The 24069-nt window shown below is 43.7% G+C and overlaps 1 protein-coding gene across 1 annotated transcript in view; it reads left to right on the forward strand.

Annotated features, from left to right (window-relative positions):
* The first annotated feature begins 23090 nt into the window (after positions 1–23090).
* itga2b (integrin, alpha 2b) overlaps positions 23091–24069 on the forward strand; it is a 56858-nt gene continuing 55879 nt past the window's right edge. Inside the window, exon 1 of the mRNA XM_061731961.1 lies at positions 23091–23263. Coding sequence (XP_061587945.1) covers positions 23109–23263 — 155 coding nt within the window. The 5' untranslated portion in view covers positions 23091–23108. The remainder of the gene's footprint in view (positions 23264–24069) is intronic.

Genomic DNA, 24069 nt, shown 5'->3' on the forward strand with positions numbered 1-24069 from the left:
CCAGATGAACCTCAGGGGTCTGGGAGCTTCATAGGAACTAACAGATCAACCATGTATTTTGGTCCAAGACCATTCAGGTCTTTGTAGACCAGCAGTAAGATTTTAAACTTAGCGTGGGAAAACGCTGAGGAGCGTGGGAAAACGCTGAGAAAATTCTCACCTCTACTGCCGAGCTTACCGGATTGCTTACCGGATACCTTCTCACCTCACCGGGCCCTTTAGTGGGCCCGCGCCGGTAAGTGCCTGTTCCTCAGGCTGTCCTTAAAGGATACAGTCATACCTCTCCTGAAACCTCAACGCTGCGGACCACACACCTTGCTGCCGGAGCTCTTTTTTCTGTTCTCCCCAGCTACACAATGCCAGCCCTGCCGTGTGAGGAAAACAAACTCCTCACACGAGCTAACAAAAGGATCACCGACCTGGAGGATGATGTCAGACGACTCTCCGAAGATCTAAAGCAGAAGGAATCCCTGCTCTCCAGCGTCATGGAGGTGGCGGCCGGGCAGTCCAGGAAGATCTCAGAACTGAGCGCGGCTCTCCTGGATACAGCCGTGTGGGATCCTTCCACCTGTCCACGGCCCTCCTCCTGCTCCACACCGAACCGCGAACCACCCTGGTCTGAAGTGGTGGTTCGCGGCCGCAAGAAGCACTCAGGCGGGGCCGCCTCTCCTCCTCCGCCGCTGAGCCTCTCCAACCGCTACACGGCTTTGTCGCCGGATGAAAATCCGGTCCATCCGGCTGATGTCCTGCAACCTGCGGTTTCAGCTCTACACCCGACGACAGCGCCGGCCGACACCACAGCCCCTCCACCGTCAGCTGGCGACACCCAGGAGCCCCAGCGACGCCCAACCTCATCCCGGCCGACGACCTCCTCCTCTGCCCGGCGGGAAATCCTGAGGGAGGCGGTGCTCCGGCGCTCCGGGGGCCCTCCTCGTCCTCGTCCGGAGCCGGCAGGAAATCCCCGTTCCTCGTCTGATGCCGCGGCCACAGCCTCACCACCTCACCCGTCTACCCGGGCACCCAGCGGGGACCCTGCATCCTCCAACCGTGAGTCCCCACAACCTTCTTCTCCTCGCCCCCTCTTCTCCCCAACCGCACTGATCGTGGGAGACTCAATATCCCGGAACATTAGGTTCTTCAATGCAGCCACGCATTGCTTCCCTGGAGCCACAGTCCCGGTGATTCTAGGGAAACTCCCCGCTCTGCTACAGTCTGCTCCATCCACCATTGCTCGCGTCATTGTCCATGTGGGATCCAATGATTGCTCCAAACCGCGCTCTGAGCTTTTAAAAAATGATTTTAATGAGCTGTTCACCTTCCTTAAAAACTGTGGGAAGTCCATTTTTATCAGCGGCCCGCTTCCAACGCTGTCCCGCGGAGCAATGCGCTTCAGCAGGCTGCTCTATCTGAACTCTTGGCTTCAGAACACCTGCAGGGCTCTTAACATTGGTTTTATCGACAATTTTAATCTTTTCTGGAATCGTCCCTCCTTTTACAGACCCGACGGACTTCACCCAAATAGGCTGGGGGGCCGCGTGCTGGCTGCAAACATTCAGCACGCGGTTCTGTCGGCTCCACGGGAGTGACTATTTTCTGGCCACACCCACACTCCCAGCTCTGGCCCGGAGTCTTCCTCTTCACCTGTGGAGCCAGCCGCTCACAGCACTGCCCCCCTCTCCAGCTTCCCCCACAGGTCACAGTCATCATTGCCACCCCCACCAGATAATTCTTCCATAAAACCAGCTACATCTGGCGCCACCCACACACCAGATCCTCAACCAATTCATCCCCTGGTCACCGCCCGTTTTCCCCGTCAGATCCACAGACCCACTGGTTTTAACAGAGACAATCTTGTTTTTATCAACCCGGTACGTTGTGGTCGTGAGCGCACGTCCAACACAGACTTTAACTTGGCTGTGTTGAACGTGCGCTCTCTTTTAAACAAAACCTTTATTTTAAATGATCTTATTGTGCATCATAAACTTGATGGTATTCTTTTAACAGAGACATGGCTTGGCACGGACGCTGCATTTTCCCTCATCCAGGCTTCTCCACCAAATTTTAATTTTTTATTTACTACACGGGGTGTTAGAAAGGGAGGCGGCACAGCTTCAATTTTTAAAAACATATTAGCTACAAAGGAGGTCCCTTTTAACAACTACTCCTCATTTGAACACCTTGCCTTTGTTTTTAGCAGTCCTCCTATTCTTTGTTTAACTGTTTATAGACCACCCCATCACTCCACTGTTTTTATCAGTGAATTTTCAGAGCTTTTATCAATCATACATACCACTTACAACAGAATTTTAATAACTGGTGATTTTAATCTACACATTGACAATACCTCCGACCCACTGTCGAGAGAATTTTTAAACCTTTTAAACTGCATGGATTTTACCCAACATGTCACACAGCCGACTCACAACAGAGGACACACCCTGGACCTAGTCATAACCTATGGCCTGTCCACCGGTGTGTCCTCTGTTGTCGATCTGGCTGTGTCTGACCATTACTGCGTGTTTTTTAACGTCACCAGTCTTAATCATCAGGAAGCCTCGATGAGAACGGTGAGGAAACGCTACCTAACTCCTGAAGTGGCTGCAAATTTTATTGAGATTTTACAGAGCACTCCTGCAGATGTTTTACCTGCATCATGTGATTTTATTGTTGATAATTTTAACAGGAAACTAGAATCCACTCTGAACTCAGTTGCTCCACTTTTAACAAAAACCATAAAAACTAAGCCTACACCCCCATGGAGAACTGAGGAAGTCAAAAAATCAAAAAGAAAATGCAGGAGTGCTGAGAGAAGGTGGAGAAAAAGCAAACTTACAATACATTATCAGATATTTCGTGATCAACTCAAATCCTACAATAAAACCGTCAAACAAGCAAGAATTGCCCATTTCTCAAAACTCATTACAGACAATAAAAACAATTCTAAATTTCTTTTCTCCACCTTCGATCTTTTAACAAATGTACATTTTAAGAATTCCTCACAACCACCAACAGACAATCTTTGTGAGGATTTTGCAGACCACTTCAGAAGTAAAATTGACAACATTAGGTCCAGTCTTTTACCACATCAAAATGTCATTTTTAACACATCTGGACAGTTGCTTTTACCCGAGGAAACACTGGAGAGTTTTGCCCTGGTTGATGCGAGGACACTTGGTCGAGTTTTCTCCCAGGTAAACCCAACAACCTGCCTTTTAGATCCCATTCCCACATCACTTTTAAAGACATTTTATGAATTCTTTGAGGAACATATTTTAAATATAGTAAATTACTCTCTTCAGACGGGTGTCTTCCCTGCCGCCTTTAAAATGGCGGTGGTGAAGCCCCTTCTGAAGAAGAGTAATTTAGATCACAGCATTTTTAATAACTACAGACCTGTATCCAACTTACCCTTTTTAAGTAAGATTTTAGAAAAGCTGGTTTTTAACCAAGTAAATTATTTTTTAATAAGAAACAATATTTCAGAGAAATTTCAGTCTGGCTTTAGGATGAACCACAGCACCGAGACAGCCCTTTTAAAGATTTTAAATGACATCAGGTGCAATTTAGATAACCGCAAACTGACAGTCTTGGTTCTACTGGATCTTAGTGCCGCCTTCGATACAGTAGACCATCACATTTTATTAAACAGACTGAAGCACCTGGTGGGCCTCTCTGGTGCTGTTTTTAACTGGTTCCGCTCCTATCTCACAGATCGATCTTTCTTTGTAAGTTTGGATACATGTTCCTCCAGAATGCATGAAATTAAGTGTGGGGTCCCCCAAGGGTCAATTTTAGGTCCGCTTCTTTTTAACCTTTACATGCTTCCCTTGGGGGACGTCATCAGGAGACACGGCATCAGCTTCCACAGCTACGCTGACGACACACAGCTGTACATCGCCGTGTCTCCTGATGACACAGGGCCACTTGATGCCCTTTTTAACTGTATTTTAGATATTAAGTCATGGATGGCAGATAATTTCCTACAGCTCAACCAGGACAAAACAGAGGTTTTAGTTATTGGTCCTGAAGGCCGGAGAGAGAAACTTTTACCAAAACTACAAGATTTTAAACCTTCGCAACGTGTAAAGAACCTGGGTGTTATTTTTGACTCTGAGCTCACTTTTATTCCACACATAAAGAATATCACGAAAATAGGTTTTTACCATCTTAAGAACATAGCCAGAGTCCGCCCGTTTCTCTCTCAGGCCAGCACGGAGGTGCTGATGCATGCTTTTATCTCTAGTCGTTTAGATTATTGTAATGCCCTGCTCTCTGGTCTTCCTAAAAAGAGTATTAAGAACTTACAGCTATTACAGAACTCAGCCGCTCGCGTGCTGACGAGGACCAGAGGGCGGGAGCACATTACACCTGTTTTAAAATCGCTGCATTGGCTCCCCGTCCGTTTCAGGATTGATTTTAAGGTTCTTTTACTGGTTTTTAAGTGTCTTAACGGTCTTGGGCCATCTTATTTATCTGATCTGCTTTTACTGTATCAACCCTCACGGACCCTGAGGTCCTCTGGTACCGGCCTTTTAACCATTCCCCGAACCGCGACCAAAACCCACGGTGAGGCTGCATTCAGCCATTATGGCCCCTCTTTATGGAACAGCCTGCCAGAGAACCTCAGGGCCGCAGAGAATGTTGATATTTTTAAAAGGAGGCTCAAGACACACCTTTTTAGTTTGGCTTTTATCTGATCTCATTTACCTAGTGTTTTTTGGCTATGTATTGTGTGTACTTCTTTAGCTCTTTTATCATCTCTAAAACTTTAATCCATTTTAATGACTTTTTACTTTATGTTATTTATTATTCATCTTAAGTTTTATATATATTTCCCTAAAATTTTACACTTTTAGGCATTTTTTACTTTCTTTTAATCTTTTAGTTTTTAGCTCCAGTGTTTCCTCAGGGGGGTCGTTCACACTGGGAGGTGTGCCTGCTCCGCCCATGGGGGTGTCGTCATGGGGATCCCTCAGGCCTGGGTAGCTGGGGGGGGGGCTCCACCTTCTGTGTGGGGTCTGCCCCGGTCTGTCCGGGTTGGGGGGGTCTCTGTGGGGATGCTTCTGGTGGTCGTGGTCGGTGATGCCTCTCGGTGTGGACGGCCACCCATAGGTAGTGTTTTCCTCACCTGGATCGTTAGTGCTAAGCCATGTCACCAGTCCACTTATTGTGTGTGTGTGTGTGTGGGTGTGGGCGTGTGAGTGTGTGCACAGGTATATGAGTGTGAGTGTGTGTGTACGCGTGAGGGGTGGGGTCGTATGGAATGTTTTAAATTGTGTTTTTTTATTGTTATTTTATTCTGCATGTAAAGCACCATGTGTTGCATTTTATATTGTATGATTTGGCGCTATACAAATAAATAAAGTTTAAGTTTAAGTTTAAGATTATTTTTGCACAATTTGATTTTACTTGTACACTCTGCATATTGGCCAATAGTTCTCATTTCTTTTCCAAATGCCCTTACGTATACAGATGTTAGTTGTTTCCTTTTCTTCTTGTCTATTCTTATAGTTCATTGTTTTTGTTTGCTATGAGCGTTGTTGGGGTTTAATGCCTGCTTTGTCCTTGCTCTGTATAACCTTACATTTCTGTCACGTACGTGACGATAAACCACTTGAATCTTGAAGTGTAAGCCGCTACTTTCAGTGGTGTATTGATGTTCTTGCCACAGTGCGACTATTGTCCCTTTTAAGCTCTTGAGTCCTCTGTCCTTGGCTTGTACATCTGCTGAGCATCTCTTTTTAATAAGTTCTCAAGTCTTGTTTTTCTATCTGATTAAAACGCCTCACTCAGGCCTGGAAAGGCATATAGATGAGGGGGTTTGTGAGCGAATATTTGAGCTCCAGATTAGGTTTCAGTCGCATCTCTGCCCGTTTGTGGTGGAGTTAGAGGCTTCTGACACCCGGTGTATTTTCCACGGTTGCATGTTGTGTCTTTAAATATTTTACTTAATCTTTACCATCTCATTCATAGAAGAGCAGCTGCGTTGCTGTTCCACATTTTAATCACTGGTATACATTTAGTTTCTTTCAAATCAACCAGTATAATCCAATTTATAGAAACTGTAAACTGTAAAAAAAAAAAAACAAAAAAAAAAACACTGAAACAACAACTTTTGCCCTAGCTGGCATCCTATAACTCTGAAAATATGCCATTTGATGAAAAGTTGAAATGTTTAACTGTTCACCCTCTGCAACCTTTCCTGCATCCAGGATCATGTTAAGCAGCAGAAGAGGACAACTGCGAGACTAAAACAGCTGCTTACTTTTTACTTTTTCTTTCTATTTACTGTTTTTGTTGGTGAAATACGTTTATTAGTTACTCTGTCAACTGTGTGCAACTTAAAATGTAAACAAACAACAAAAAAGAGGAACATATGATGCTCCAAATAGAGTCGATTAAAGTCAGGAAATGAAATAGTTAGAGAATGAAATAGATATGAATTCCTCATCTTCTCAAATGGGACGCTGAAGTATGTCATGACCAGCGTTCACTAGCAACACAACGTTTTTATCCTAAAGGTCTTTTGCATTTAGGACAAAAGGAATAATAAAAAAAGAGACAGAAAAAGAGGTGGTGATACAATCCTACAATCTGTGAAGGTCTTTACCTTCTTTAAGCTGTGTGGTCATTTCACATTCAGTGATGTTAAATCAAATAACGTATCAAATAAATGCATTTTTTAAACGGTGCCTGAGGGGGATCTAAGTAAAGATGTCCTTGTTTTACGACCTGCCTTTGACTGAGTCCCCGATGCACAGAGCGCATCTGAATTTCTCATTTTACTCCTGTCAGAACTTTATTTGCATAAGTCCAAAGAGTATGTGAAGGGAAAGTAAAAAGAAAAAAGAAAAAAGAAGCGCTGCCGGAGAAAGTTAAATGAAGGTAGAGTGAAACATCCCCCTGTAAAGCATCCCCTCAAGTGTCCTGTGTCGTATTTGCATACAAATGTGCGAATTAAAGCTGTGGGAACGTTTTGTTGTTCATCCTTCCTGCAGGACCACTAACAGCTTCCTCAGCCTTTCAGGGAAGTTTATTCACCGCTCAGCGTTACAAAAGAGACTGATATCTGCCTCGAGTCAGAGCTTTTTTGTTCCTATTTTTGTTGTCTTTCGCAGGCAGGGATGCGGTGAAACGCATTGTTGACTGTAGCTTTATAATGTTTACTGTACAGCCACGGATAGAGTCAATTAAATTCAATTCTTCTTAAGAAAAAGTAAATGAGTTTGGCTGCAGGGAATCCAGAAAGTGAGAGTCACTCTACATGCAAACCGCTGGAGGCAACAGGTACAACTTCAGCTGGAACCTGTATGTCGTATTATATCGATTGTTCACTACATCGGCTGAGGTTAACCTTTGAGTCTTGTTCACTGTTAGCGTTTGATATGACCAGAGTCAGGTGGGATTACTGCATGTTTCTAGATCTTATCATATCCAGCGTCACTCAAAGCTGTAAGATTTAAGTCAACCAAAGGATTCAAAGTATATTAAACAGAAACAACCGTCTCTGACGCCATCTTTGACACAAACATCCTCTATGGGCCCTTTTCCACTAGTACCTACTCAGCGCCGAGGCCGGTTTTAGGGGGGGGCAGGGGTGGGCTGTTCCTGCCCACCCAATCAAAGTTATGGGGATCCTTTATTTTTTTCTAATTTTATTTTTTTATAAATATAAAAAAATATCACAGAATATCTGTACCGTTTCTGATTGGGTGGGCATTGCGCATCATTTTTAGACACAACAATGAACGCATACCGCAAAAGTTGTGTCTGGGCGGAGGGACCCGGTGTTCAGAACAGCACACAGAGCACACACTGAAGGCTGATTTATGGTTCCGTGTTACACCAACGCAGAATGGTGCGCGTCGCCGCGTACCCTACGGCATAGCCGTGGCTCCAGAGCCTGAACGGCACCGCAGCGCACCGCCACCCGCACCGGTGCTCTCCGCCCTCGCCGGGATGGAGACGCCTCTCTCTATCCCGGTCCATGCCGTGCAGGCTCTGGAGCCACCAGCCTGCCGCGGGACCTTTTAAATCAACACAGAGCCTACGCCGTAGGCTAGAATTGATTGATAAAAAAAAAAGCAAACAAAAAAAGCAAAAAACTAAATAAATGCAGCCTCAACAGGGCACAAGCCAGTGTCCTATTTGTGTCATTTGTGCCATTCTGCCATTTTTTGCTGCTTTGCTAAAAATGCTACCTAATGGTTTTCTACCTTTGCAGAGCTACAATTTTTGTGTTTTGATTTTTTATTTATTTTACTCCCTAACCCACTTCCTTGTCTCTTGCCAGGCCGTTATTGTAAATAAGAATGTTCTGAATGACCTGCCTGGTTAAATAAAGGCCAATGACTGAATTAATATCAAATAAAGCGATAGAATTGTTTTTTTTTTCTCTTTATCGTATAATTTTCACAATGTGTAATGAAATTCATGTCATGGGTAATGTATTTTGAAGGATCAAATACTCAACATCCCATATTATCCATTTTACATGGTGCAAGAAATGATTGGCGGGGCAATCAAACTTTGAAAATCGATTGTGCGCATGCGCAGAACCACAAAGTAGCATTTCTCGGCAGGTTGCAAGGATTGGCAGAACACCGGTCCCAAGCCCGGGTAAATGCAGAGGGTAGTGTCAGAAGGGCAATTGGGTTAGCATACTGTGGAGAAGATAGATGAACTGATATGATGACAGCATAGTTTTCTATGCATTTCGGGGGTTTGACCCCCCCAAATTTTTTTTTTTCATCGCCCACCCTACATTTCAGTCTGCCCACCTTAGTGGGCCTTGCTAAATCCGGCCCTGCTCAGCGCACTTATACTCGCCACGCCCCCGTCTTGTGCTTTTCCACTACGGGCCGAGGCGGGTGGATCCGTGCCAAGCAGATACTTTTTCTGTAACGAGGCTGCCGAGGTTCTAAGCGTGCTGAGTCGGGCTGGATCTGACGTCATCACAATACACGCCACTGATTGGTCGGGGGGCCGTCAGACATTTGAATCAGGAAGCGGGAGTCAGCGCGAGAGCAACTCAAAAGGGATGTAGACGGGCGATAAGGAACGATCAGATCTACCAGGAGCTCTGTTTTACTCTCAGCCGCTCTCGGCTCCAGCTGATTTTCTCATCTGCGCCGACACAAACAAAGGGGTTGCGCAATCCATTATGTCACAGCAGCTTCACCCCAACCCGCCCACTTCTCACCTGGCTGAGGAAAAACAAACGAGGCCAAAGTGGAGCCGGGACTAGGCGTGACGAGCCGTACCGAGGCGAGTCGGGCTGAGTAGGTACAAGTGGAAAAGCGCCATAAGTTAACAAAAAAACGCTGTCCCCCGAGAGGTGATGGAGATCATCTACTTGCACACGTTCAAATGATGAAGGGGGGGTAACGCCCGATTGTTCAGAGTTAGTGGGAAACATTGCAGTTCCTTCACTGACCACTAGGAGCTGGCTACAAAAACAAGTCGATCCCCGCTGACTCGTACATTAAAATGTCCAACTGAACATCAAAACAAAACATATTTACAGCCTGGATCCAACAACCGTGTAGGTCTCTAATGTTTTATTTCACATCATCGGAGAGGGGTGAACTTTTTTTCATGTTTAGGTGAATTTGTGGGAAGCAAAATATTTAATTCCAATGAGGGATGTAGCCTTTTGATTGACAGTTGGATTAGGTGACACAGAGCCACTTTTATGCACCTAGTCAGGGGTTTTGTCATGCTGTTTTTTGTGCTAACAGACTCTGGTACCCCCTTTCCACCAAACCGGTTCCAGGCCTGGTTCTGGTTCCGGGCCAGTGCTGAGTTTGGAACCGGGCTTTCTGTTTTCACTGACAAAGAACTGGCTCCGGGCCAGAAAAAACAGTTCCAAGGTAGCACCAACTCTTTGCTGGGCTAGAGGAAAGAACAGTTGTTAAGACCAACGGCTGCGAGACGGCAACATTTTCAAATAAGCAACGTATTAATCTGGATGCAGCAAAGCAGCAGTGGTCTGAGGAACAGACAACCTGTCTTTTAGAGATGTGGTCCATGGAGGATCATACGTGGAGCGAGTCCGTATTAGAGCAAATACCTTGTTGTTACTTCAACTTTCGCGCAAACGCAGCGACGTAACTGACGTTTGCAGCTGTGTAATGACGTGGCTCCCCTTAGCACCCAAGCTGATTCACAAATTGAACGAGTTGTAAACCAGCACCGGCACTGGAACCGGTTTGGTTGAAAATGGGTTTGGGTCTCTGGGTCGGGCCAGGTAGGGTCCAAAGAGGAAGTTTAACTAAGAGGCAAGACCTCAACCGCTGCTCTTTATTTCTAAACCTGCACAGCAGATAAAGGGACATAAAGAAAAACTGAGGGGGAAAAAAGAAGAACTGGACAACCCCACTCCCTCCCTCTAGTGATGTCACATCATAGGTATTCTGAAGACTCCTCCTGAATCCTGAGGTCCGGCTTGGCTGGAAGAGCTCTGCCATGCTCTGGTGCATCTTATTGACAGAAACTACGCACAGAACTCAACACGGTTCTAAGCGCTGAGCAGCAAACTGATCGGTTAAGTCGTGTCCGAGCTGTTGGTGCTGGTATAAAGTAGACAAACGTCTGGCGGGCCGTTACTCACCAGTTAAATATGGTAATCGCTGCTTTTGTGGCAATATCAGGACGCTAAGTTCGGTTGTACGAGATGCTGTAGATTGGTTTCGGGAAGCACTTCAGACAATTGAACGCTAGGTGACATTAGCTGAAGAACAAAAAGACCAAAGGGATTTACTGTGAACATTTTGGGATTTCTGTTTTGTGATTTCCGTCTTCCAGGACGTCGCTGAATGAGCGCTCTCGCTGAAATGGTGGGAATCCTGATTTCGCTCACCTCTCCGCAGCTGAATAATTGATCACAGCAGAGAGAAAGAGAGAAAGAGGGAGAGAGAGAGAGTGAGAGAGCGCAGGACTTTGCCGTTTCACAGCTGCACAAGGATTCCTGAGGTAATCTAACAGGACAACGCTGTTGTTAGGAAGTTAATTACCAAATAGTATTTTCTTTCATACGTTAGTTGCGTCCGCTCAACTGGGACCTGATTATCCACAAAGGCCCGATTTCGAAGAGACCTCTACCTGTTCGTGCGGGGTACTTACATCAGATGAATATTTAACACACGCTACATGTCTCTTCTGAGGCATGAAAACGGACTTTGGCCGGGTTTCCCAGATCCAACCTCTCTTAAGGATTTAAGAGAGGTTCAAAGAAGGTTTGAACTAAGAGAGAACCCTAAGATATGGGTGTTTCCCAGATGACTTCTTAACACCGTTCTTTAGTTTCGCTCTTTCAGAAGCTCTTTGGAGCAGCTGTCCGGTTCTGAAACCAAATGAATCGATGCCAGGCAAATCGATCACCGATCACTATCAGCGCATTTTCACACGCAGCACTGCTACCTAACGCACTAATTCCCTGCTGCCTGTGCGTTATAATGAAAAATTAAGATGATAAATATAATTCAATGACCCTTTTTCATCCAAACGGTGCGTTACTCCGTTATTTCTGGCTACAGTGAGGCTTTTTTTCCCCACACGCAGAAACCGGGAGGAAACGTGGTGGGCGTGTCTGTGCGTTCAAAAACATGAGCCAAGAGAAGGCGAGTTTCGCAAATCGCAACGTGGAATTACAGCAATCCCTGGTTTTTCGCAGGGGTTATGTTCCAAAAAGAACCCGTGATAAGTGAAATTCTTTTTACAATTATAGAGGGCTTCAGATTGCAGAGATCATCCCCGCCACGCACGTATTCCTGCTCTTCTGATGCTGCTGCGTCCCGCAGGTGGGTTTTTTCAAGAGAAGAAAATAGTTATGGGTCGTTGTCTTCGCTCTTTTTTCTTCTGGGCAAAAAGATTCTTTAATATAAACCGACACCATCGATTATATTTGAGACTGTAATGAACGATTCATCAAAGGATCCCGTTGATCAGCTGCTGCTTCCCTGTCATCACATAGATGCGCTCGGGCGCGGCGCAGGAGGATCGGTGTCCCGGCTGCCTGGACAGCGCGGTCCGACACACGTCCAGGGGACTGAAGTGCTGACGCATGAATGCGTTCATATAAACAGTTCTGCTTCGCGCACGGTGACGCGGTTGATTTGCAGCGAGAACATGCTGTATAGCAGCCAAATCATCAAATAAATGATATTCATGATGATCGTTTTATTTGTGCGTAATGCATAAAGCATATACAGGAACACACTTGTTATTCCTTATTTTTCTTTTTTTCCCCCCTTTGCTGTCACCAATAAATGCTAAACAATATAAATCTAAAGTATAAAATAGATCAAAACTTGTGCGGGGTGCATTGTTTTAATATCTCATTGCTTGGTGTAATATTGTTTTGCCTGACGCGGCTGGATCTGTGAGTCTTAATTCACTAAGATGGTTGTAAAGACTGGGTCAGCAGCATCTTTCATTTCCTTCTTAATGAAAGAGATACTTAAGCTAAGAGCGACTCTGGGAAACGCGATTTTCTTTCACAGGCTCCTTAAGAAGGTTTGAAAGAAGTCTTTCGCTGTTAAGAACTACTTAACTGATCTGGGAAACCCGGCCTTTGTGTGTCAAATGTAATACCAAGTATAAGGAAACGAAAAAACCCTGCACTTCTTTTTTTCTGTTTGTTCTCCAAGACATTTCACCTTCTATCTTTAAAATGTCACACTTCAGGATAGAAGGCTGACAGCTCTTATTTCAATCTTCCTGATGTAAGGTAATAAACCAGGAAATATTCAAATTCAACAGCAGATGAAGAAAGATAAATCTTTGGCTCCGGCAACAATGGCAAACGCTGAGCCGGACAGATTTGCACAGTCCTTACAAGTCACAGTTTCTCTTCCACTTCTTCCAGGTCCAAGCCCGGAACAGAAATGGTAATGCCTGCAGTGTCAGTCCAGTTTACGTTCAGGTATCGGCCCGACTCTGGACCCCATGATTTTGGTGTGATGATCTGGCTGCAATGAATTCATTTTAGTTTGATTTTAATCAGATTATCATCTTCAACAATGGTTAATGCTCTGACTGGAGGTGCACTGTTCAAGTCTACCACATGTAACCGGGTCATTGAAAAAAAAACAGAATCTCCTGAACACACCAGCACATCCATGTGATGTGACGGCCCAGTTAAAGTCCAGACCTGAAGGCTGTGATGGGACTTTGACAGTCCTGCAAACCTCAATGTTGCCCTTCATCTGAGGTTTTATTACCGTATACGGCCTAAATATTAAGACCCCTTTTAATTATGTTCTGATACATAAAACCTTAGAATTTGAATTTCAAATGCATACTTTCTTTCACGTGTAGCATTATTCTTGCTTCTGAACGTCTGGTCGATTCACTTGTAAGTCCTTTCATGACTATCAGAGGTGTACTGTTACCCTTTTCAGGGACTGTCATCAGGAAGTGAACTGGAGGAACAATGAAGCTTCACAGAAATGCTTCATCGTGTTTCCCCGGTGTTTAAAAACGCTGGGGTCACGTGTCCCGATGGTCACTTTATCCACACCAACTGGGCTGTTTACATGCCTCATAGGTGTCTGAACAAACTGACAGCGTGTATTATTAAGTAGCTCATGACGCTCTCAGGTCACTGACCTCACTTACCATATCCTGGGAACTGGACTCATTGTGTCATTAAAGCTTAAATGCAGTTCTGTACAGTGGTCGAGTGCTTTGTGTGGTGATGAGCTGATTATGGAGCAGCGCTTGAGTGGCGCAAACCAAGGGCTGGACCTTTTTGTTGTAGCATTTAGCGCGCTTGCTTCACGTCTTTTTTACGCCTCAGTGGAGCAACAACTAAAGAAACAATTCCACGCTTCTTCTCTCTGAGATTTTTGTTGTTTGAACAATTTATCACCTTATTTTACCAACAATTACCACCAACAACCATCACAACCACCAATGACCACCAACAAACATCACAACCATCACAACCACCACAACCATCACAACCACCACAATGACCACCAACAACCATCACAACCACCAATGACCACCAACAACCATCACAACCACCACTATGACTCTCATGAAAAAGATGCGGTCGGGCGGGTTGGTGCTGGTGCTGCTGTCCTCCAGTCTCAGGTCCTCATCCATGAAGACACAACTCTGCCTGAACTGAATGACAGATGAAATGTTCTTGTGAGATCTTCAGATCTGTTGTCTTTTCCAGTTATGCTCCTTGAGGGAGTTATATGCCAATTTTTTTCTTTTCTGGCAGCTAATTTTTTGCACAAAGAAAGCTAATGCAAGCCTTAAATGCTTTGTGGGCAACATATTTGTTTAGATGCGTCTAATTTATCCTTTTTTTTAATCCGTCTGATTGGTAGTTCATCTTTTCTGATCACCCCAATGAAGACTTTATTATAAGAAATTATTTAGTTAATGATTAAAATTTTTCTGTTTACTACAAGTGTTGCTGGAGTCTCGACTTCCTATTGTAAACACATCCCAGCAGGGCTTTGCTGCCTCTCAACAGCACATTTTTACTACAATTGATACAGAAGGATTTCAGATCTTTGCTTTGCCAACAGGGATCTTTTTTGTTATCATTGTTTTTGTTTGGCAGGCCTACACAATTAATTAGCTCCATTTTCTTTGTAAACAGTCTGCAACAATTTGTAGCTTACTTGGGGGTGATGATGTTCTGGTTTTGTGACATGAAGTGTGTAACTACTCGCCACTTGGCCCGTTAGAGTCAGGCTGAAACTCGACTTGAAGTAACAGGCTGACAGGCGTGCAGCTGTGGGTCTTCTCCCTGCTCCACTGAGCCTGGCAGGTGTTCATTAGAGTCTGGTGATTTAATTGGGCAGCTCCTTGGAGACAGTCTGTAGCAGCATGAAGTTTGCTCGGTGGTGTAAATATGGATAAACAAGGTTGAGCTAAAGACTAACATTTGAATTTTTTTCTAAAAATGTCCAGGGGCCTTGCGGCGGCAGCTTTCCACGAGCTCCGTCCACACTCATTATAAAGCTCCACGCACCACAGAGTTACTGGCCTCTGTAGGATCAAACCGCACAACTGCGTTCCTCTTCTTCGTTTGTGTGCATTGTGGGCTAACTGTGTTCCTCGGGTATTTAAAACTGATTAATAAGCAAGTATCTTATAATTGAATGCTGCATCATTTAAAAAGTTTCAGTTAATCGCATGCAAAAGCAGTTTATGCAAGCTGAACTTTCTAACTCACACCATTTAGAGATAGGAGCCACAACTCACAAATCACTTAATTCCTGTGAATCAGTGACGGTGGAAAATGTACCAAAAAGCTGCATGGATCAATGTTTTTACCCATATTGATTGGCTCTGAGTGTAAGACCTTAACAGGTACAAGGTAGTGTGAGGAGATGAAATGAAAAAAAAAACATTATTTCCTTATAGGGCCTCAATTAAAGGAAGGCTGTCCATGTGGGAGTCTGAGGACATAAAGACAAAATCAGACGAAAATAAAACAGGAACCACGTCAAAGTGTAACAAAACCACAAAAGACACACATTAATATGAATTTTGCACACATTATAGTGTACGTCAAATATCACCTTTTAATGTGCTTTCAGGTTCAGAAAGAGACAATATTCTTAAACAGGCTCAAAACACACACACCTGTTTATGTTTTTATTTGATTTAACTATTCTAGATGTAAAAACCAGCTGTCTGTAAACATTTTCTTGATGCGCAGAATGCATATAAAAAATAAACATACCACCAACCACCAATGACCACCACAACCACCATGACCACCACCATGACCACCACAATCCCCACAACCACCAACAACCATCATAACCATCACCAGGACCACCACAACCACCATGACCATCAACAACCATCACAACCACCACGACCACCAACAACCATCACAACCATCACCATGACCACCAACAACCACCACCATGACCACAACAACCATCACAACCAACAATGACCACCACCATGACCACCACAATCCCCACAACCACCAACAACCATCATAACCATCACCAGGACCACCACAACCACCATGACCATCAACAACCATCACAACCACCACGACCACCAACAACCATCACAACCACCACCGTGATCACCACAACCACCCATGACCACCACCAACCATCACAACCACCACTATGACTCTCATGAAAAAGATCTTGTCGGGGCAGTTGGTGCTGGTGCTGCTGTCCTCCGGTCTCAGGTCCTCATCCATGAAGACACAACTCTGCCTGAACTGACTGACAAATGAAATGTTCTTGTGAGATCTTCAGATCTGTTGTCTTTTCCGGTTAACGCTCCCAGAGGGAGTGATCTTTTCTTTCTGGCAGCTCATTTTTTGCACAAAAATAGAATAGAATGAGCTTGTTCGGCCGGAGAAGCCCCACCCTGTCTGGTGAAAAGATGCGGCCTGCTCACTCCTCAGGTTAAAGAGGAGACCTGAGCTCAGTGCAGGGCCCTCCCGGGGTTGGTAGAGGATGGCAATGCACAGGACTGTTGGGTAGGAGCACTGGGTGATAAAATGGGGAAAAAAACCGGGATAAAAATATAAAAAAAAAAAAAAATAGAATAGAATAGAATAGAATAGAACTTTATTAATCCCACAGAGGAGAAATTTGCTTGTGCAGTAGCAAACATACGCACTCTCAACAAATTTAAAAATACACACGAAGTATGAAAGGTATATAAAAAAAGAAAAGTATATCCTAAAAAGAAAAAAAATTTGAATAACCAATAAATAGCTAAATAATAAAAAAGAGCAATATAAAGAAAAGAGCAATGTACAAAGGAAATGCTAAACAGAAATACTAAACCCGAAAAAATAATATATACATATGTGCAAAAAATATTTGTGCAAAAATGTCAGTGAGGTATTAAGAGGGAGAAGATTATTATTGCAGAAATCAGAAAACCAGGTTATTACACTCGAGTGGCTAGAGTTGCTTATTGTAGAGTCTGATGGCTGTGGTGATGAAGGACCTGCGGTAGCGTTCCTTCTTGGCTAATGCAACAGTTTTTAGTAGAAACGTGACCGTATAGTTACAGAGATTCAGCCAACTCACAAAAGAAGACATATCCTGGATCAAGTCATTAGCCGTGGCCTTCCCACTAATGTGTCCTCTGTTGTTGACTTGGCAGTGTCTGACCGTTACAGTGTGTTTTTTAACATCACCGGTCTTAAGCAACAGGGGGGCCTGGTGTGAACTATGAAGAGATGCTATCTGACTCCTGAAGTGGCTGCAAATTTGACTGAGATTTTCCAAAAAGTCCTCCAGTCATTTTAACAGCACTTGTGATTTTATTGTTGATAATTTTAACAGAAAATTAAAGTCAACCCTGGACTAAGTTGCTCCACTTAAAATAAAAAGATAAAAACAAAATTGATACCCCCATGGAGAAATGAAGAAGTTAAAAATATTGAAAAGGCAATGCAGGGTTGCTGAAACAAAAATAAATAATAATGCAACAAAAATGGCAACCAAGTTTAAGGGTCACGGGGTCTGCTGGAGCCTATCCCAGCTAATTTGAAGACTGAAGTGTCCCAGTTCTGTCAATCAACGGGCAAGCTGAGAATTTGATGATCACTGCTGCAGTTCCACCCCCAAACTGTTGGTGGCGCCTGTTGCGTCAATACAAGTGAATAGAAGAAGAAACAGCTCAGTGCACTCTAGGTGGCACAAACAGATAATGGTAGACGTTATTGGACAGTTTGATTTGGAGGGAGGGTTCACCTTTTAAAATATTTGTGGCGGGCTGAACGTAACGTAAGGATTGCGTTTTCATTCTGCTTCCAAAGAAAGAGGATGTTAAATTAAAAGGAGCCCCTTTTACATAGAGGGCGCAAAGCGGCAACCGCCGCCGGCTTTCCCATTCATTGTGTATGTGCTACCGCGGCGCAAGAGCAGACCACTCTGTAACCGAGCTCGGCTGGCGCGCAAGAGGGCGCCTGCCGCAGGGTTTGTGCTGTCCTGCCCGAATTGAACATTTTTTTTATTTCACCTCTTAAAGCTGCTTTTATATAGAGCGCGGTTTGCACCACGCACACCGCCGGGGGGTGGGCGCAGAGTTGGCGCATAGCAAGGCACAGAGCAAGGCGTGCATTGCGCACATATTTGTTGCTAGGCGATCGAAAAACGTTTTTCTGGTCTAGCGCCCTTTTTCCCACTCGTTTGGACGTACAGTAACCTACAGCTTGGTTTGAAAAATGTATCTGTCCCTGCTTCAAAGAAAATCCCTGGCTTTAGTTCTTCTTCTTCTGAGGAGGAGGAGACGAGCAGCAGCAGCAAGGAGGGTATGGGTCCATGAAATCCTCATGGCAAGACAGGGTTTGGGGGAATACAATCTCGTTCGGGAGCTACAGCGCCATGATGACCGCTTCCAGGTCTACTTCAGGCTGAACAGGGAGCAGTTTGACAGCCTGTTGGGGAGAGTTGGTCCAAGCCTCAGCAGCATAACTCCACCACCTTCTCTCCTAGATGTCGTCACAGCGCGGCACGGTGAAATTAAAAAATGTTCAATTCAGGCAAAGGCGCGCCTCTCTTGCACCGTGGTAGCACATACACAATGAATGGGAAAGCCAGCGGCGGTCGCCGCTTTGCGCCCTCTTTGTGAAAGTCCCCTGAAGGTTACATTTGGCCCCATAATGGCCCCTGTTTCAGAAAAATCCTAGAACCACCAGTGCCGCTCGGTGGCGCAGTGGGTTAAGCAAGCGGCTCATATACTGAGGCTACAGTCCTCCTGCAGTGGTTGCAGGTTAGAATCCCTTGCTGCATGTCATCCCCATTCTCTCTCTCTACCCCCTTCCTGTCTGCAACTTGAATAAAGGGCCACTAGAGCCCAAAAAAAAATTTAAAAAGAAAGAAAAGCTGTTCTTTGCAGGACAGTGTGACATCAGACTGATCAGAGCAGGGTTATCCAGCTTCCTCATCTACATCTAGATTCATATGACACTGCATTTGCAACTCTTTTGAGTGGCCCGTACAAACACAACAAAACCGTTTTAAAATGAAGCACAAACTACAGAAGAGGGACATGAAGTGAAGGTGAAGCACTGACTCCACCCCCAAACCGTCTGTTAATAAGCTGCATAAACATCGTTGAAAATTAGCTTTTGTCCTGGATTTCTGTTTTTTTTTAATTAAAAGCATGATGCAGGGTTTAAAACGAGAAAAAAGTGGGATAAAAATGAAATGAAAAGATTTTTTTTTCTTGTAAGTGCAGTTTTACCACCAAGTGAATGAATTTAAGGGCAGAACTTGCAGAAAACTTTTTTGCACATCTCTGAGCAGCAGCTATGAAAGTCCCCTTTGATTGACTGCGGCATCAACGGTAACAGCCGGGTTAGTTAACGCCTCTGTTAACAAGTCGGGGACAGGCAGGTTTGCCGGAGACGGAGCCTGTTGTTCCACATGTCGATGGAGGATTGAGTCCGTATCCTCCGTCAAAGAGCCAGCGCCTGCAGCTGCAATTAAAGCAAATCCAATCCATCTCAGGGCCTTTGGAAAAGCTTCTCACAGATGAATAGAGATGTACAATACAGTGAAGGAGAATCGAGGCACACTTCGGTTTTCAAGGGTTCAGTTCAGGCAGAGGAACCCAAGAGAGAACGTCGATGTGTGGTTGCTTCTCCTGCAGAAGCTCCTCCACGCTGAACTGATTGAATGAGAGAAAAAAGAGGAGATGAATCATTAATTCAAATAATCAACCCTTCATAACATGTAAAAAGAATTGCAAAAATGTTCTTGCAAATTTAAGCTAAAATTGAATCTAAACTGAATCTCATGTCCTGAACAATTCTCTGGGGAGGTGTTTGGACATGTTCACTCTTCAAATGTCAAAGCAGAAGTTTTCTCAGCATCTGTTTTGGTCAAAGTGGTAGGCAGGTCATGTTCACTTATTTAGTCTAAGAGAAGAGCTGAAAGAGGAACTAACATTTTGTCTATTCACATGTTTACAGAAGCCATTTCCACAATCACTCGCCTGCTCACATGAAGCCACATTTCCAGCTTTTTTTTTTTTGCCAGCGGACCTCCTGACTGTGAAATAATGATTTGCTCCGCTGGTCTGACGCACTTTTTAACAGCATGGTTTGCTGTGATGCATGCATGTGATTTTGAGGCCTAGCTGCCTTTATTTGGTGCGGGCCTTTTTAAGGATGCACTGAGATTGTTTGATACAGACCTTCAAGGACGAAGTGGCGTTGGCTTTACGCCACGGTCAGACGTGAGCCAACACGGGGAGGTTTATCTGCAGAGGGATGACGTGCTGCTGTGGTTCCTCAGTCATTCAGGTCGCAGTAATCAAGAACAAGAAGTCCAGCTGCCTTTGATTCAGGCCTTTGAGAGGCAGATGATCAAACGTGTCTTTGTGAGTTGTCAGAGGACTCTGCAGCGGTCTGAAGGGCCCTTTCATCTTTAATGTCTTTAATATGAAGAGTTTACATTTAGATCTCGGCTTCCCTCTGCAAGAAAAATCGTCATTTATACTTAATGAATGACGGAAGATGTTGTGGAATAATTATTACATGAAAACTATACTGTACGTCGTTGAACTCAGAGGTTTCCACTCAGGATGTGAGTCAGACACTCACATCCACTCGAATCTCAGCATTGAAACCACCTGACCCGATAATGAGAGGAGTTGAGCCTTGATAAAAATGAATTTGTCGCATCTAGTGTTTTTTTCTTGTGTAACTGATGGATTAAAAGTAAATGAATAAACACAAATACAACGGGCCAGGTTTTCCTCATGTAGTGAAATTTAAGTGGAGCTCTTTCGCCCCCTGTTGGTTAAACGGTGCATTACGACTTTATTACAGTAAGACGTAAAATGAATATAAAAACTGACTTTACAATACTACTTAAATAAAAGAGTAAAAAATAATTAATTTATGCATTTTTTATTCAAATCTATTCAAATGAGTTCCAATTCTCTGTCGCAGAAAGCCTATAAATAAAACTTTTGGTAAAATGAAAAAAGTATGCAAAACATGTGGTGGTGGGAGTATACTGTGTGTGTGTGTGTGTGTGTGTGTGTGTGTGTGTGTGTGTGTGTGTGTGTGTGTGTGTGTGTGTGTGTGTGTGTGTGTGTGTGTGTGTGTGTGTGTGTGTGTGTGTGTGTGTGTGTGTGTGTGTGTGTGTGTGTGCGCGCGCGCGCGTGTGTGTGTGTGTGTGCGTGTGTGTGTACACACACATGTGTATATATATATATATGTACATATACACACATTTACATGTACATATTTGGAGGTTATGAACATGTAAATTATAATTTACATTGGCGTCATGGTGGTTGAGGTTGATGTGGGACAATGATTGTGCTTTTGTAACAACAACAAACAAAACAACAAAAACAACATTATCTCTAACTTTCTCCAAACTATCTAACTACCTCCAACTATATCTAACTGTCTCCAAACTGTCACTGACCGCAACTCTCCATCAAACACATGGTGAACGCAGTGTGAGGGTTTATATTGCTGTCGACCACTTCCCGAATCAGTCACGTGGTGCAGCCAGGCGGCGATGCATGTGACGTCATCGCGTTCAGCTTCACCTGAAGAAACTGGACCACATTACACCACATTACACCGGCCATGAAATCACTACACTGGCTTCCAGTCAAAGGATAGAGTTTAAAATCTTACTGCTGGTCTACAAAGACCTGAATGGTCTTGGACCAAAATCCATGGTTGATCTGTTAGTTCCTATGAAGCTCCCAGACCCCTGAGGTTCATCTGGATCTGGTTTGCTGTGGTTCCCAAGAACCAGAACCAAGCAAGGTGAGGCAGCGTTCAGTTATTCTGCTCCTCACCGGTGGAACAAACTTCCTGTAGACCTGAACTGTCGCTCCTTTAAATCAGGACTAAAAACATTACTGTTTACTGAAGCGTACTGTTAAATTAAATACTTACCTGCTGTACTCTACTGCCCTTACTATTTAACAACTTGTTGCTTTTTATTATTTTACCTCTTTTATTATTTTATTTCATTTATTTGTTATTTAAGCGTGCTTTTAAATTAAATACTTTATGAAAACCGTGAATGAGATGTGTACCTGCGGTACTCTACTGCCCTTAATTTTCAGCAATTTGTGCTTTTTATTATTTTACCTTCTTTTCTCATAATTTTATTTTATTTTATTTGTTATTTACTGTCTAATTATGTCTTGCCGCTTTTAATGTTGATGTAAAGCACTTTGAATTACCTTGTGTTGAATTGTGCTATATAAATAAACTTGTAATTCTTATTTTTTCCCTTTTTTTAATGTGTCAAGTTTTAACTCTGGCTTATAATAACTTTTGAATGTGTTTTATTCTGCTTATATCACCTTATTAGCCAATTCCTGACTGGATTATTAGCCTAGCCTAGGTTATTTGGCCTCGTCAGAGGTGGAAGGGGTAACGTTTAGCCGAGCTGTAACGTTACAATGTCCAGCTTTAGGCTTCTTTACTGTCACAAATTTATCCCACAGGTCTAACTAGCGTCAAATAGGAAATAGCCAAGTCAATTTCGCAACAAATTTTCTTTTCTTAAACAGCTAGCTAGCTCGTTTTTCCGCTCTAAAGTTGACATTAGTCACATGACTCACGTCATGGGAATCATTTATGTAAAGTTGCAGACTAAATAGTTATTGTCAAAAGTAGATTATTATCGTCTGTTAATGGAGTTTTCTCAATCATATATATATATATATATATATATATATATATATATATATATATATATATATATATATATATATATATATGCCTTAGGTTTTTACCAACTTGGTATCAACCATTACAATATATGCAGACAAAAAAATAAAAAGAAAAAAGAAACGGAACAAAACTAATTTTTAAAGGAGACCAAAGATATTTCTGAGTATTACAGAAGAGCAGCTGATAAAACCACCAGCAGATGGATGTTGGAGCTGGTCAGGAAACAACTGGATGGGTTTAGAAGAACTATTTGTGTTGGTCCTTATCAACAGGAAGTAGCAGTTTAGCGGCTATACCGCCTCAGAGAGCTGCCAATCATCTGTCAGGGACGTGACGGTCATAAACCACAACCTCCAGCAGCTTCTGTCTGCTTCTGTCTCCACATCAGTCCAGCAGACGAGCATAAGTCCAGCCGGGTGAAGACATGTGTGTGTTCAGGAGTGTGTTCAGGTGTGTGTGTGTGTTGCTCTACCTGTCCACCAGTCTGGGTCTGAACCTGAGAGATGAACCGGTGATGTTCAGCGGACCCTCCGGGTCTCTGTTCGGATACTCCCTGGACTTCCACTCTGACGGCAAGAGGTACGTTCAACAAAACGATTTATACTGAACCTATATTAGATTAGTTTAGATTAGATTAGATTAGATTAGATTAGATTAGATTAGATTAGATTAGATTAGATTAGATTAGATTAGATTAGATTAGATTTAGTGATGCCCCGATACCATTTTTTTCACAGTGAGTACCAGTACGAGTATTTTAATTTGTCTACTCGCCGATACAGAGTACCGATACGATACTTCTACCACAAAAATAACTAGGCTAAAAATGCAATGAATTGGAAGACAGGTTTTATTTGCAACAGATAAATTCAATAAAAATAAATAAAATGAGTAGATTAACTATTTTAAACAAAACTCAGCCGGCTGGGCTTTCCTCTTCGACCCGGTGGCCCCCCGGCCACGCGCCGCGCCGACAGTCCCAACACGGCCCGTGGGTTGTCTCTTGCTGTCTGTCGCCTTTGCAAAACCTGAGCTAATGTTGGCTGTTGTGGTCTTGCAGTAGCATTAGCAACCTCCGTATACTCAGCTTTATGATGCGTCTTGAGATGTTTTATCAAGTTTCTGGTATTAAACAACGTTAGCAGCACATAACTTGCAGTCTGCCTTGCTTCTGACGTCGTCCCTTATTTTGAAATATGTCCACACTGCTGACATCCAGCTTGCATTAATTGTCGCTATCTTGCCTGAAACAGCGCTGCCAGTCTCATTCTTGGGTATAACTCTCTTCTCATCACCACGCTAAGCTTAGCCGACTAGCAGCTAACCGGAACAGCTGGCTGAGCAGCGGCGGCTCAGCGGCTGCTCCGCCCCCAGGCTGCACACTC

Source organism: Cololabis saira, chromosome 10, assembly GCF_033807715.1.
Source record: "Cololabis saira isolate AMF1-May2022 chromosome 10, fColSai1.1, whole genome shotgun sequence".
NCBI classification, from domain to species: Eukaryota; Metazoa; Chordata; class Actinopteri; order Beloniformes; family Belonidae; genus Cololabis; species Cololabis saira.